This window comes from Microcaecilia unicolor, chromosome 8 (genome assembly GCF_901765095.1).
Source record: "Microcaecilia unicolor chromosome 8, aMicUni1.1, whole genome shotgun sequence".
Classification (NCBI taxonomy): Eukaryota; Metazoa; Chordata; class Amphibia; order Gymnophiona; family Siphonopidae; genus Microcaecilia; species Microcaecilia unicolor.
The window spans coordinates 13,136,095-13,153,321 of NC_044038.1; the positions used below are offsets into that span (position 1 = coordinate 13,136,095).

Below are 17,227 nucleotides of genomic sequence, written 5' to 3' on the forward strand. Positions count from 1 at the left end.
CAGCTCCTTGTGACTCTGGGCAAGTCACTTAACCCTCCATTGCCCCATGTAAGCCGCACTGAGTCTGCCATGAGTGGGAAAGCGCGGGGTACAAATGTAACAAAAAAAAAAAAACCTCAAAAGATCACACCTGCTGAAACAAGGTCAATATTACAGGAAAAAAAATATTCTGTGCCGTAAATGTATGGAAACAAGAAGAGCTGCATGAAAGAAAAAAATTCACATCACAGTACAAAAGCAATGAAAGCAAATACATTTTAGCAAATGAAAAAATGTGAAAAGTAACATTTGGTATTCCAATCCATGATCTTCCTTCTGCATAAGCTAGTGGAACTGAAAACATTCTTTGGATCAGGTGTAAATCTGGAATACCACTGGTAAAACAGTGTCCATTTGAAAACAAAATACTGCACAGCATTGTCAGGGCTTTAAAGATCAATTCAGCACACCACAAGACTCTGTTATTGCTTTCAATAAGTGTACCTTTATGAAACACGATCACAGTACATGCCAATAACCTCTACGGGGGAAAAGTTCAGATATTAGAGATACAATGGAAACCGATTAAAAAAAAATAATACAGGAAGCACAAAGGCAAGTAATGCCCTGGTCTCTGGGATTAGGAGATGGAAGGGAAATGGCTAGGTATTTTTTTGGCTAGGGGTACCTTTTCAGAGAAATACCACAACAGCAACAGAAACATGACACTTACTGCATTCATAGATTTGTTCAAGCTTATCTACAGAAGAAAGGGAGAAGAACTTGTAACCAGATTTACTACCCACAGCTAGTGACCTGCAAAAAAAAAAAACAGGAAGAAAAGTTATATAAACAAAATAATGTAAATGTTAAAAAACAAACAAAAACTCTCCCTCCTCTGTCTAGCCTTCTTTATATTATACTGCCCATAAGCAGCACGTTCAGTCAACTTCACCCAGAGGTAACAAAACGTAGGCTGAGATCCTACTGTATATGCTGAAACACTATAATATTTAAGTTACAAGTTATTTCTAGTAATGCGGAGCTTGGAATGATTGCTAATGCTAACTCTTTATAGAGCCCATTTAAGCGATCTATGAACTGACCAACTTCCGCAAACTACTGAAGACCCATCTCTTTGACAAGATATACCACAAAGATCAACACGTGTAAAACTCCACACATATAGCCAGAAATGTTTAATAATACCTTCTGTTATACTACTATCATGTATCCATTACCATGCAACCCAAAATCCTTCTGTAACACCAAATGTCTATTCTCTTCTTATTTCCACTATCCACGATGTATTGTAAGCCACATTGAACCTGCAAAGAGGTGGGAAAATGTGGGGTACAAATGCAATAAATAAATAAATATCCCCATGATTTTAGGGCGGCTGGAACAAGGAGAAAGCCCCAAACTATGAAAAAAAAGACATCAATTTTCTCTTTCCAAGATTAATGTTACATTTTAAAATGACCCTATACATCAACCTATCGCAGGGGTTCTAATCCAATCCTTGAGATGTTATTCTGCCATTACTTCATCACAGATTATAGCTACGTAATGCAAAGTTCCATGTTAGGAGTCACCGACCAGGAAAGGGATCTAGGCATCATTGTTGATGATACGTTGAAACCCTCTGCTCAGTGTGCGGTGGCGGTTCAGAAAGCAAATAGAATGTTAGGTATTACTAGGAGAGAAACGGAAAACAAAAATGAGGCCATTATAATGCCTTTGTATCACTCCATGGTGCAACCGCACCGCGAATACTGTATGCAATTCTGGTCACCGTATCTCAAAAAAAGATACGGTGGAATTAGAAAAGGTAGACAGAAGGATGACAAAAATGATAAAGGGGATGGGACAACTTCCCTCTGAGGAAAGGCTAAAGCGGCTAGGGCTCTTCAGCTTGGAGAAAAGACAGCTGAGGGGAGATATGATAGAGGGCCATAAAATAATGAGTGGATTGTAAAGGGTAGATGTGAATCGCTTGTTTACTCTTTCCAAAAATACTAGGAGTCACGAAATGAAGCTACAAAGTAGTAAATTTAAAACGCATCGTAGAAAAGTTTTCTTCGCTCAACGTGTAATTAAGCTCTGGAATTTGTTGCCAGGGAATGTAGTAAAAGCTATTAGCTTAGCGGGGTTTTAAAAAGGTTTGGATGGCTTCCTAAGGAAAAGTTCATAGACCATTATTAAAATGGACTTCATCAAAATCCACTGTTTATTTCTAGGCTAAGCAGAATAAAATGTATTGCACTGTTTTGGGATCTTGCCAAGTACTTGTGACCTGGATTGGTCACTGCTGGAAACAGGATGCTGGGCTTGATGAACCTTCAGTCTGTCCCAGTTTGGCAATACTTATGTACTTGTATCAAAGTTTACATTAAAAATTTAAATAAAACCCCCACAAAACTACAATATTTGATAGGAAACAGCACAATCTCACCAAATGGGAAAAAAACATAACATACACAGTCACTCAGGTTTTCAGGATATCAACAATGAAATGCATGAACTAAATTTGCATGCACTTCTATCTCACGCATACAGAGGCCCTTTTACGAAACCGTGGTTAAATGTGGTATGCGCTAGTTTTAGCATGTGAAATTGGCCATTTTTTTACAACAGTGGGAAAAAGGCTTTTTAAAAAAATGGGACAGTAAATAGTCGCATGCACGACTATTTACTGACCCGAGCGCTTACCAACACAAAGGTGGTAAGGCCTCACACGCTACTCCTACGGTAATCAGGCACCCTCATCTCCCCCTATGTTCCCGCCCGTAACCTCCGCTCACAGGACAAAGCCCTTCTCTCAGTACCCTTCTCCACCACTGCCAACTCCAGGCTCCGCTCATTCTACCTTGCCTCACCCTATGCCTGGAACAACCTTCCTCAACCCCTACGCCAAGCCCCCTCCCTACCCATCTTCAAATCTCTGCTTAAAACCCACCTCTTCAATGCTGCCTTCAGTGCCTAACCGCTCGAGATAGATAGAATGCCCCAATCTATCCACCCTATCAGATTAACTGTTCACTCGTCCTCTAGATTGTTCACTTGTCTTTACATTGTTCACTTGTCTTTTAGATTGTAAGCTCTTTGAGCAGGGACCGTCCTTCTATGTTTGAATTGTACAGCGCTGCGTAACCCTAGTAGCGCTTTACAAATGCTAGTTAGTAGTAGTAGTAGTGTGGCAATGTGGCCGCGATATCGAGTACCGCCAGGAACCCCCCCCCCCCCCCCCCCCCCCCCCGCTGTAGAAAACTTTGGAACTGGGGTGCCTGTGGTACCCCAGTGGTAGGGTCAATTTGGCACGCCCTACCGCACCCTAGTAAAAGGGCCCCATAATGAAGTGGTTGGATTGAGAACCACTGACCTAAAGCAATATCAGGTCTTTCTGGCTTGAAATACACCCACAAACTAAGCTACGTTTTTAACAGTCCCCAACCAGAAAGTTGTGTGCGCATTTGGAAATCAAAACTAGTTACCGTTTTGAAATATAGGTCACCGCCTCTGTCATTTTTAGTCTATTGTTCACTAGAAACAATAACTTTCCTCCCTAATGATTCTATGATATTTGATAGATTCTATCAAGCTCCTTTATTCTGAAACAGCTGATCTCGGAATCGGTTAGTTTTGCACATACCATGACTCGCTTAGGAACAGGGTTCATTCCTGTTATGAAATGCGCAAAATTAGCCTATTTGGAGAAACTGCCCCCTAGAGATATATTGAGGCAATTAAGCAGATATTTATTTCTATTTATATCATGCAACATAAATGCCGCTTATAAATTATAAGAAATATAAAAGCAACAGATAAAACAAAAATTTTTTCTAGCAAGAAAGGGCTCCCTTTCAATTGAATACATTAACTGTCCCTTCTTCCCACCATATCTGTTACCATTTTGTTAAAACAAACATTTTTAGTGTACTCGGTCTATCTCTATAGAATGCTCTTCCACTACATCTTCCCTTTGAACAATCGCATGTGAAATTTAAGGGCCCTGTTTACTAAGGTGTGCTATCGTTTTTAGTGCACACTAAAAAGTAGCACACACTAACACTAGAGACTCCCATATATTCCTATGTCTCTAGCATTAGCGCGCACTAAAAACGATAGCACGCCTATAGTGTGGCATAGTAACAGGGCCCTAAATCTGGACTTCAAACATTTCTTTTCAGAGATGTCTTTCCTGACTGAGCATTCTTCTCAACCAAAGACCTGGGAGGGATCTCAGGACATACAGCTGTTCTGTCTATTCTATTCTTAACTTCCTCTTCCTACCCTATCTATAATTGTAGATCCATCCATTTTCACTCCTTTTTCCTCTTTCTACCTTCAATCCCTTCTCTTTTTAACTATATATTGTAAATGCTCATGAAGTACAGCTCGTGAGTGGTAAATCATATTACTAAACTTGAAAACATTCTGAGAGACTAATCAAAGGCTCCAAGAACAAAATAAAATACACTTTCAATAATTTTTTGTACCATGCCAGGTAACACAAGTAGCATGTTCCAAACCCTAAGGGCAGCAATGGAAAAGTCCAAATTTCTAGCAAACAAAGAGACTCAACTCTTTTTTTTGTTGTTTTTTTTAAATAATCTCTCTTCCTTTTGTGCATCTGCAATCCTTCAAGTCCTGACATGTGATACTGCACTGGGAAGGCATCAAATGACATGATATGCCAGGTTTTAGCAGTGACAGAGCCTCATGTGAGAGCTGTCAGCTGGCACACTGGAGACACTGATCTCTTTGGAAGCTTATCCTAAATAATGAGGGACTGATAGACTGTGGATCCTTAAAAGAAACTTGTAAGTGTGAACCTGGTATTTGCCTAGGCTTTTAGGACATATATGACCATCTCTGGGAAAAGATGACTAAAATCACCAGAAACAAAAATGAGGTTGTAATGAATTCTGTTAGAGCAAACAATTTGTAATACAATATTCCAAACTCAGTAAAAGGGGCCCTGTGATAGCACTGACCTGGTTTTACCACAGCAGGTAAAGAGATTTAAAAAAAAAGGAAATTGCCATGTGGTAGGTGAACCACTTGCCTCACGGCCATTTCCTGGAGGATCCCTTACTGCCACCTATTTAGAAGATAGTAGGGGCTCCCATGCTAACCCAGCAATAACCGGGCAGTATGCCCTGTTTACCAAGGTGCATTAGTGTTCTTAGCGCGCCTACACTCAGAGCGTGCGCTAACCATGTAGGCGCCTATAGGGATATTGTAGGCACGTACATGGTTAACATGCATACACGGTTAACGCACGTTAAAACACGCCTATAGCGCTGCTTAGTAAACAGGGCCCTAAGTGTATTCTATAACATAGTCTGCGTGGATCCCAAAAGGGGGCATGGCTATGGGAAGAGAATGGGTGGGTTGTGGGTGGTCCAGAAATGTACACGAAGTGTTATAGAATAACCCGTTCCGAGCCTAAGGCGTGGGCATTTACACCAGCTTTCACTGGCATAATGGGCTGCACCTAAATTCTAGTAGTGTGGATGGATTTAGGCATAGTCTGTAAACTGTGCCTAACTTTAGGCGTGGTTTACAGAATATGCCTAAGCATGTTTTTCTTCAGCACCAATTCTTTTAGATGGCATATATAAAATCTGGTCCCATATGCTTCAAAGATAAGGTAATCCATATAAAGTATGGTCAGAAAAACCTATACATGCAATGCTGCTATAAAAAGAATGCTTACCCCTACCCTCCACAGTACTCATTATAAAGTTATATGGCTTGATTTCTCCTGACCCTCAGCTTTATCAGTCAACACTACACTACATATTTCAATGCTCTAAACCTTGCAGAATCAGAAAGCACCATGAGGCATATTTTCAAAGCACTTTGGGAGGCTAAGTTCCATAGGTTTCTATGGAACTTTGGGAGGCTAAGTGCTTTGAAAATGAGCCTCCATGTGTAGTGCTTTCAGACTCCAAACTCAGGGCTAACCATTTCATCTTCAGTATACAGAAATCTCACAAGGCATAATATTAACTATGCTTTATTGCTTCTTCAAAAATGCACAGCATAATTTTATGCTGTGCACGTTTGGGCAGTCACATTTTTAAACAAAGGTTATTTATCTTCTTCTTTTATATTGAGCTGCACAAACTGAAACTGGTAGTGCACAATCTCTATACTAAATCCTACAACAGCAGCCTCATCTTCTGCAAAAAGCCTAAACAGAAGGCTCAAGAACCTCCGAGGATAAAGTCAAATTCCTAATGTCTACTACTCAAAATACTGAGATAGCTAAAGAGGAAAAAAAAAAAAAGACACACTGACAGTTGTTTTCCAAGTGTTTCCATCAACACGCTGAATTCAACATATAAAATACTTAACATTTTTTGAAACATATGTGACCTGGATGTTACTAAGAGGCATATTTTCAAAGCACTTAGCCTCCCAAAGTGCTTTGAAAATATGTCTCTAAGCCTAGTGTTAACCCTAGTACCTGACACGGTATGGAGTGGACTCATTTATAGCAACACCACCTCATGGGAGAGAGCAGAATCATAACTAAAGACCAGGAGAACTGTAAAGTGTGAGGGGCCTTGAAGATAATTCTTCCCTCTCCCTCCCCGTCCAACAGGACCCATCACTGTCTTGTTTGTGTACCAGAGAATGCCCTCAAACAGGTGTCTAGTTCCTTCATATGCAAAAGCAAATGAATGCTAATCAAGGATAACACTGCTTGGGGGGGGGGGGGGGGGGAGTACAGTGCCCAAATCATTAAAGAAAAAAAAAATAGCTTTCAAAAACTGATTGAGCAATTTTTTAAAATGTGTTTTAAAAAATTTCCAAAAATTTGTCAAGTGTCTAGTTGCCCTTTCATTGCCTCCACTAAGGAGGACAGGGGATATCAGACCACAAGAAAGAAAGCAAAAGAACTCCAAAATATCTATTAGTAGACCAACAACTTTTGAGGCTCAAACAGGAAAAAAACAATCTAATCTGTCTCCAATCACTGTAATAATGCACCTAATTTCACTCCCAAAAGCACACTAGTGTGTTCACCATCCCTACCCAAGCCTTAATGCTGACAACTCATTCAGTTCCAGTAGGGACACTTTAAACCTGTCCTGGATTTCTGACAATCCCATCTCTAATGCACTGTGAGACCTGTCCACCAATTTTATTGGGCAGAATCAGGGACTACAAATACCAGACTGCTTTGGAATGGAAAGTTCCAAAACCAGGCTTGTCACATCGTGTCCCTGCTGAAACTGGGTAACTTGCCAGCAGCTCCACAGCCCAGTAGCCTTTTCTCCTAATGCAGGGGTAGGCAACTCCGGTCCTCGAGAGCCGCAGGAAGGTCAGGTTTTCAGGATATCCACAATGAATATGCAGGAGATAGATTTGCATACCATGGAGGCAGTGCTTGCAAATCTATTTCCTGCATATTCACTGTGGATATCCTGAAAACCTGACCTGCTTGCGGCTCTCGGGGACCGGAGTTGCCTACCCCTGTACCTAATGGCATCTGTTGCCCCTCCCCCATGCTCCATCTTTCCATATCACCGTACAAACTGATAGCCTGGTGACCTGTACAGCTCAGGTGTAACGGAAGTGTCACCCAGGACCCTCTCAAACAGTCTCTGGGATAGTGGTACAAAGAAAGGGGGAGGGGGTGGGAGAGAAACACTTCCTCACGCTGCTTATTTTTCTTTTGTAAAAGGGAGAGCAGACGGCCAAAACCTGTCGCTTTTTTGTCTACAACATTACAAAATTCGCCCCTTCCTGTCTGAATATGCTACCAGAACCCTTATCCAAACCCTTGTCACCTCTCGCTTGGATTATTGCAATTTGCTTCTCACTGGTCTTCCGCTCAGCCATCTCTCTCCTCTCCAGTCTGTCCAAAATTCTGCGGCACGACTTATTTTCCGCCAAAATCGTTTTACCCACACTAGCCCACTCCTCATTCACTTCACTGGCTCCCTGTCCGCTTCCGCGTACAGTTCAAACTTCTCTTACTGACCTTTAAATGCATCCATTCTGCAGCCCCCCATTACCTCTCCTCTCTCCCTACATTCCTCCCCGTAATCTCCGCTCGCTGGACAAATCTCTCTTGTCGTCCCCCTTCTCCTCCACTGCTAATTCCAGGCTTCGTCCCTTTTCCCTCGCGGCACCTTATGCCTGGAATAGACTTCCTGCGCCTGTAAGTCTAGTTCCATCTCTGTTTTCAAATCTATGCTGAAAACCCACCTTTTCACCACTGCTTTTGGCTCCTAGCCTCTACTCAATTCCCCTATCCTTGTTCCTTCTCACCCAGTACTTCCCTCGCCCTTAACTGTCTTGTCTGTCTGTATTTTTTAGATTGTAAGCTCTATCGAGCAGGGACTGTCTCTCTGTGTCAGGTGTTCAGCGCCGCTGCATGCGTCTGGTAGCGCTATACAAATGTTAATAATAATGTTACAATTAATGTTGATATTTAAGAATAAGGGGGGGTGGGAACTACTACTACTTAACATTTCTAGAGCGCTACTAGGGTTACGCAGCGCTGTACAATTTAACAAAGAGGGACGGTCCCTGCTCAAAGAGCTTACAATCTAATAGACAAGTGAACGGTCGGTCCGATAGGGGCAGTCAAATTGGGGCAGAGCATGTGGTCGCCAGCACGTGCTGCATTTAATAACTATGGGGAAATGATATTTATTGATTCTACTGTTCTGTTCTCCACCAATTACCTATATTTTCTAATATATTTCCATTACTCATGATGTATTGAAAGCCACATTGAGCCTGCAAAGGTGGGGAAATGTGGGATAGAAATGCAATAAATAATAATAATAACAAGACAACGACCCCCCACCAAAAATAACAGCACATGCTGGAAATCAATTAGCTGTGTGAGCGTTGAGATCAGAGTGGGCCCCACAGCCCCTCCCCCCCCCCTTACGTGTTGTCCTGATTGAAGTTGGCGAACAGCAGCTGGCTGAAGCCAGCCTCCCCGCTCTGACTCGCCAGGTTCATGGCTGGAGCGGCGTCTCCGGGCTGCCCTCAGCGACTGCTCCACCGGCCTCCGCTCGGCCTCTTCATCCCTTCCACCACCACCACACACCGCTTGTTTACGCTCGCGCTCGCCGGAGCCTCGGCAGCGCCTCACTGCGCCTGCGCGCTCCCTCCTCCTCCTGACGTCGCCAACGTCACGCTCGGGCATGCTCAGTAGCCCACACGCCGCGGTTGCCCTGACAGGAGGGAGGTCAGGCTCCTGCCAGGAGGTTGGATGAGTGGAGGAGGGTAGGGGGAAACGCGCATGCGTGCGGGAGAACGTGACCCGGCGATAGAGATGGCGGAAACGTGCGCCTTTGAGAGAGGGGCGTTGCGCATGCTCACTTGCTCAGGCCCTTTGTACAGAATGATGAATGAGCTCTGGCTAATAAAACAGAAATGACTCGTAGCCCACGAGTTTGTTCCTAGTATTTCATTGCTTTTAAAGTTCTTCTCTGGGAGTTTCTTAAACGCCACCAGTCAACAAATAACCTACAATTTGTTGACCTTTATTTCAATATATCCACGTGGACTGAGTGACTGACTGCTTAGTCTGAAAATTGAATTTGGAAATTTACTGTAGATGATGGTTTGCAGGGAAATAACATTTATTTACTACATTTGTACTCCGCACTTTCCCACTCATAGCAGGTTCAATGCGGGCGGCTTACATAATAAAAGGATTACAAAGCAAAGTGTAGAGAAAAACAGGTAAATCTTAGCAGAGTAATACTTCTAACAGCATGCCTGTTTGTTGTTGTTGGGTTTTTTGTCCCCCTACATTTATGAAAATAAAATTAACATCAATCAACCCACACTTGCCAGCACCCACAATATTGAGCAACTTCGTTTTGCCCAGGGATGGGTGATTTATGTTGTTTGGCGCTTAAGAATCATTGACTGTTTACAAAACAATTCTTCATGCAAGGTTAGATCCTGACTCAATACAATATTCAAAGGTTTTAGTGTATGTACAATCTCGATACCTGTTTTCTCAGTTATCCTTGCATACTTTGTCTTGAAAAATACATTAAATCTTGGGGAAGTCTCTGAGGATTTTTTTTGAGGCTGTGAGGAATTATTGTTTCTTTGTTTTGGTCACACGTGAATCTGGATTGTGGGTAGTTATCCTGCATTAAATATATTTCATTTCAATAAAGGTGATGAAAACCTTCTTATAATAACTATTTTGGTACCTCTTGCTCCTTCAGGCTTCAAGTTCTATAGGATGGGATCTTGTAGAATGAATCTTAATTCACATCTAGTTGGGGAATTTTTCCTCTATTTTATATTAACATCCCCACCCCAACCACCACCATTTACTTAGCTCAGTCACTGCAGCAATAGTCCTCAGCAAAGGGCTATGCACCAGGTTGCCTTCCAGAGCCTCACAATCATGGATTCTAAATTTGGCCATTAGCTGTTGTCTTTTCATGATGAATCTTCTTCCCCACCTTTCCTCTTTAGGTCTGTGAATATTGCGTCAGCTGTATGTTGAAGATCTCATCCTCTCAGATTTATTGTGAATGTTGGTTTCAACACTCCTGGAGTTCTTAAAGTGTAACATCTATCAAGATATGGTTGGAAATTCCTTTTAAATAGACTGCTGATGCCCCAAACAACTGAATTTCTTTACTATTCTGCCACATTTTCTTGGTCTCAAACTGCATTTGTGAGTTCTTCTCTTTCTCCATACAGAGTACAGAATTATTGCTTAGTACTGACACGTCTGTTAGTAATGCTGTTCTTGATTTGCAAAGCCAGTGTCTGAGAACCTAAAACTGTCTCAACAAAGGCAACGAAAGCTTCTCAGATGGCAATTTTCTAGGAACCAAGGAAAAAATGGGTAGAGGGTGGCAATATCTTCCAGTTGCTTTTATGCCTCTGAATCATGAGAATCTTGCAGAAAGTAGGAGGCACAGAACATTTACTGGACTGCTGCTGTTTAACAATGGAAAGACTTTGAATGGCATACTTAATTTAATTTTGGCATTTATAATCCACTTAACCGTCAAGTTCTAGGCACAGTACAATCAATAGTGAATCAAGATTTAAACGTCATTATACAGAGAATATTATTACATATAATTGAGGTTAGGATAGTTAATAAAATCAATAATTAAACGTTCTGGACGTAATGATAATAAGTTCTAAAAAATACTTAAGATACAGAATATTACCTGTGAGAATAAAAAAGGACATGAGAAATGTGCATAATCAAAAGAGCCTGGTTATCTAGTTGTATTTATTTATTAGGATTTATTTCCCACTGTTTTGAAGAAATTCACCCAAGCAGTATACAGGAAGAATAACCTGGACATAGGCAACAAGCAATTACAGCAGTAAAAAAAAAAACATTCAAATGACAGTACACACCATAACATACTATGCTACTTCCAATGTCAACACAACACACATTAAAACAGCCTAACAGCACAAAGGGTAAGCAAAAGTGGAACACATAGACAGATAAGGGCGATTAGCTTAGCGGAGTTTAAAAAAGGTTTGGACGGCTTCCTAAAGGAAAAGTCCATAGACCGTTATTAAATGGACTTGGGGAAAACCCACTATTCCTGGGATAAGCAGTATAAAATGTTTTGTACTTTTTTGGGATCTTGCCAGGTATTTGTGATCTGGATTGGCCACTGTTGGAAACAGGATGGACCTTTGGTCTTTCCCAGTATAGCATGTATAATTATAGTACAGCAAGAGGCTCTCACTGGATGCCCACCGGAAGGGTGGAAGGCCAGATTTTAGGATTCAGGCTGTAAAAATACCAGCTAGGTTTAAAAATCTATGACTGGCTGAGCAAGGACTTGCTTTTCCTGCAGGTTAATATGCGTTCTAGTTTGAGACCTATCCACTGGAATAGTGGTGGGCCAAGCTACATAGCTTTAAACAGCTGAAGAGCACTGATTAGGCATGATAACCAGCTGATGGCCTTATAGCAGAGAGCCTGCAAGAGCAGGACTGTTTGGTCAGTTCTAATGAAACCTGGTGCAACTTCCAAATTGAGTGTAACACACATGATGTAGAAATTAAAGACAGAAATGATAAGAAGTTTGGTTCATAACACGGAGTCTGTCTTTAATAAAGTTGGCACCCAGATCACAAGATGTTATGAAATTGATATATCCATATTTAGATATCTTCATAAGAACAAGATGTTGACAAAAAGGGAAATTGCACAATAGCTTGCAATAGCTAAAACGGAAAGATGGGCACCTGACCGGGTATGATTCAGAGAGATTGAGCAAGATTAGAAAAAAAGTCCCTCTCAATAGACTTGTATGGGGACCAGATGGTATATAAGGACTGGTCACCCAAGCATATTTCGGAGGATCTCCCCAACGCATCTAGGACGCAGAGCTCCGGTCAGCTGAATCCAGAATTTGTCTGATGAATGTATCTGATTAAAGTCTGATTTGGTAAGAATAAAAAGACTATTTCTTTAACTACACTGTTTCTGTCCTTGCTTCAATTTATTCTTTATCTTCTATCTGTTTTGCAAACTAACACACACACACACACAAGTAAGATTTCTCACTGAACATAAATAGCCAAAGATTCATTTAGATCCTGATAGACAGAAAGCTATGGTCATGGGAATCAGGTTTGAACTGAGCCTTCTGATGCCTCCCCAGACTAGACCCCCATGGGACTGGGTGACACTGGAGGTCAGGGAAACAATTCAAACACTTTTGGATGAGCAAACCCTCTTTACCCGTCCGTGTGGAGGGGTCCAGAAGGGGTCTAAAAGGGGGGGCATTAAAACAAGCAATACTTATGTACTTGTGTAAGATGGGGTAACAGGCGCTTAGATAGAAGAAAAGCATGACTAAGGACTTATGACTGTGTCATAAGCAAGTCCTACTGCAGTAAATGCAGCCAATGGTAGTCCTTGTGTGTGTGACTAGTTAGTTGCTTCTTCCATCACAGGCTTGGGAGAACAGCAAGCTTTTCATCTGCTTCCTGCAATAGAGATAGTCTTTTGTTAGGTGAAGCCTATCTGGGAGGGCATTCCAGAGTGTCGGGGCTGTGTGGATATTTCTTGGAGGACCTTAGCAACCTTGGAGATGCATATCAGGAGATCCTGTTCTTCAAGTACTCTGGCTCATTTCCTTTAAGGGTCTTGAAGATCAGAGATAGAGTTTTAAATTTAGCCCCCTATTGTAGTGGTAGCCAGCAGAGTTTTGCAGAAGTGCTGTGATATGATCATGTTGCTTACAACCATCTATCAGTCCTGCTGGGGCATTCTGAATCGATTGAAGCTGGTTCAAACCCTTTGCATTCTCACCAAAGTAGAGTGCTTTACAGTAAACCAGCCACTGTGGCAAGATTTGTCTTCTCAATGTATGGCAAGAGACAATAGAATTGTGAACAACCCCCCCATGCTTACTAAGCCACGCTAGCGGCTGCCATGTGCTAATGCCGACACAGCCCATTCAGTTTGAATGGGCTGTGTCAGCATTGCCGTGCGGCTTAATAAACAGGGGGGTAAGTTTGCTTGCAAATGGAGGATCAGTGTAAATATTGAGTCCAACTATACTCCAAGATTCCTGACCTGTGATTTAAGAGGGGGTTTGTGGCTCCCAAAAAGGATTTTGATATCAAGTATGTGACTTCTTGTGTTAGAGACCCACAGGAGCTCCATTTTACTTGGATTCCAACAAAGTTTATTGTTTTTAGCCCTTTCTTGGAATGCAACAAGACAGGCAGTCAGTTTATTCAGGGTTGTGGGTAAGTCTGGTTCAATGGGTATGAGTAGTTGTACGTCATCCGCATAGATGTAAACTGACTGAATCAGCTCAGCTAGCGGCTTCAGGTAGATATTAAACCCACTATGCCGCTTTTTATGCTCTTATTGCCTAGTATTTGAGTCTGAATTTAGCTCACACCTTTCTTCAGTAGTTCAGGGCAAATTACACACAGGTACACCATTTTCCTGTCCCCAGGGGGATTAGAATATAAGGGCCATTTTGCTAAATCCAGTTATTAGTGCTAATGTGAATGTGCTAGCTGGATAACTTTTACACGCTCATCTTCTCCCATGTCACACCCCCTCCCCCAAAAATAAGAAAAAAATAACATGCAATTTTAGCACATACTACTACTACTATTTAGCATTTCTATAGCGCTACATGATGACAGGCAAATTACCAAGCCTTTTTTCTGTGTTAGTGCTTAACTTAATTTGCCTGTCCTCATGTGCTAAAATTGCATGTTATTTTTTTTCTTATTTTGGGGGGAGGGGGTGTGACATGGGAGGAGAATGAGCGTGAAAAAGTTATCCAGCTAGCACATTCACATTAGCACTAATAACTGGATAACGCAGGGTTAACGTGAGAGCACTTACCGCCTCCTAAATAGGAGGGAATAAACGCTTCCATGTTAAATTATTGCCAGTACTGCACGCTGATGTGAACAATAACGTGCATCCGGATATATTAAAAATGGCTGCATTAAAAAAAAAAAAGTCCTGCACTAAAATGCTAAGGCTGGATTCTAGCATGGCCCCTAAGTTTGTACCCGAGGCAATGAAAGGTTTAAGTGACTTGCCCAAGGCCACAAGGAGTGTTTGTGGTTTTCAAACCCTGGCTCTAGCCATGAGGCTACTCATCTGTTGTTTGTTTGTTTTTATTCTGCATTCATGAGACTGGAATTCATCCATCAGAAGAACTGAATACCACAATCATTACACAACAGACAGGACATTGTTCTAAAGAGAAAAGCAGGGACTATTCTGTACTACAGGTGGAGAAAACTAAATCCTCAGGTACCAACAAATACAATGACACGCCAAGAAAATGTAGCATTTTGATATCTTACCAGTCCATGTTACACCTTAGGAATTCCAGAAAGAAATTCTCTAGAACAATTTTATTGATGTGGATTTTGCTCACACCTTTTTCAGTAACAGCTCAAGGTGAGTTACATTTAGGTATTCTGAATATTTCTCTGTCCAAGGAGGGCTCACAATCTAAGTTTGTACGTGAGGCAATGGAGGGTTAAGTGACTTGGCCAGGATCAAAAGGAACAGCAGTGGGATTTGAACCAGCCACCTCTGGATTACAAGACTGGTGCTCTAACCACTAGGCCACTCCTCCACTAGCAACATTCCATCTAGAATCTCAAAAATTGGCAACATTCCATGTAGAATCTTCAATAGTAGCAACATTCTATATATTTATTTGGATTTTGCTCACATCTTTTTCAGTAGTAGCTCAAGGTAAGTTACATTCAGGTACACTAGATATATCTCTGTCCCAGGAGGGCTCACAATCTAAGTTTGTACCTGAAGCAATGGAGGGTTAAGTGACTTGCCCAAGATCACAAGGAGCAGCAGTGGGATTTGAACCAGCCACCTCTGTATTACAAGACTGGTGCTCTAACCACTAGGCCACTCCTTCATTCTCCTGGCCCCTAGAGCCTTATGAAACAAAAATAAAGTCATTCATGCATAAACACTGGTAGGCAAGTTGCTATCCTGCCAGACACATAGAGGCAGTTAAATATGATGCAGTCTTGGGACATGTTATAACCAAAGTATTGCTAACAGTTTTAAACTAGGTATTTAAGATGTGTTCCCCTCCCCCTTGAGTTGTACAGCATCCCTCACTACTCCTCTACTCCCAATGCATCTGTCGAGATGAATATTAGCAGCGAATCTGTGAGCTCGACATAATCTGCAACATACCCTAGCATAGGAGTAAGGTTCATTTCTGTCATGTTCTCACCACAAAACAAACCTCCCTTCATCCATAAAAACCCCGGAACATACTTTCCCAATATCGGACAAACTGAAGATCCTTGGAATTACTATTGACACCAACCTAACCCTGGAGAGCCAAGCCTCTGCCACCACGAAGAAAATGTTCCATGCAATGTGGAAACTCAAACGGATCAAACAATTCTTCCCTAGGGAAACTTTTCGTAACATAATTCAAGGAATGGTACTATCACATGTTGACTATTGTAACGCCGTATATGCGGGATGCAAAGAACAGATCTTAAGGAAACTCCAGACCGCACAGAACACGGCAGCTAGACTCATTTTCGGAAAGACAAGATTCGTAAGTGCTAAACCTCTACACGAAATACTGCACTGGCTACCAATCAAGGAATGAATAGCCTTCAAAATTTGCACTCTGGTCCACAAAATAATCCATGGTCTGGCCCCAACCTACATGACCGAACTTATCGACTTACCAACTAGGAACATCATTGAATCATCAAGAATGTTTCTAAACCTGCATTACCCAAACTGTAAAGGACTAAAATACAAATCAACATATGCATCCAGCTTTTCCTACATTTGGAATGCATTACCTAGAAACATTAGAACTGTGAACACCCATCTAAAATTCCGAAAAGACCTCAAGACTCACCTCTTCTGGAAAGCCTACCCAGCAGACCCGAACTAATTCATGAACAATGCATCACATCTGTTGAACTAAGAAATGAACAATACCCCTTCCACATAACCCTATTACTTCAAACTGTACGAATTTTACCACTCCAGTTATATTTAAGTGTACTTCTACCCTTATCCTACTCTGTATTGCTCACTAGGCTGGTCGATCTCCTATCTTGAGGCAAGTAATGTTGGATGTCTTGAGGGCTCCTTCTGGTTTGGGAGTGGTCCCTGTTTCAGTGGTTTTAGTGATTGTGGAAGTGGAATGCTGCGCTGATGGGGGCGTTGTTGAGCCCCAAGCAAAGAGCGGCTCCTCTGCAACCTGGAAGTGGAAGCAGCAATGTAGGGCAAACGCTGGTAATCACAGGGACTGCGTCATCAACTTTACTCCTTGAAGGCATGGCCTTCAGCTGTGTCCTCTCCAGTAATGCTGGACCTGGGGGCTTTGGTAGATCATTTGTCTGTGAGTTCTGATCCTTGGGAGAAAAGTTGGACAATCGTCCTCTGGTGCAACGGAGTGTGCAAAGACCAGCCGCAGGGATGATGGAGTTCTCTCTAGGATGCAATCCAAGATGTTAACTGTTCTATTTTTACAGTAGTCAATAGAGTTGTGAATAAAGTGAACGATGTTTCATAAGTTGTTTCTGCCCCTTCTCAGGAGTTGAATCAACAAGCCACTAGGGGGTCCTTTTACTAAGGTGCACCAAAAAATGGCCTGTGCTGTTGTAGGCGTGTGTATTAGAACATAAGAACCGCTTCTTGATATCTTAAGGGCTAGGGAACAACTTAATGTCCATGGATTAGTCTCTCTAAGTTAAT

General features: G+C 41.9%; 1 protein-coding gene across 2 annotated transcripts in view; it reads right to left on the reverse strand.

Moving 5' to 3' along the window:
• The window catches only part of WIPI2 (WD repeat domain, phosphoinositide interacting 2), a 56,725-nt gene extending 47,585 nt beyond the window's left edge, over positions 1-9,140 (reverse strand). The window contains exons 1-2 of one of the 2 annotated variants that reach the window (XM_030211856.1): positions 8,903-9,140; positions 713-795 (exon numbers count right to left, since the gene is read on the reverse strand). In XM_030211856.1, coding sequence (XP_030067716.1) covers positions 713-795; positions 8,903-8,976 — 157 coding nt within the window. In that variant the 5' untranslated portion in view covers positions 8,977-9,140. The remainder of the gene's footprint in view (positions 1-712; positions 796-8,902) is intronic. The other variant, XM_030211857.1, reaches the window with a different exon arrangement.
• Positions 9,141-17,227: the final 8,087 nt, after the last annotated feature.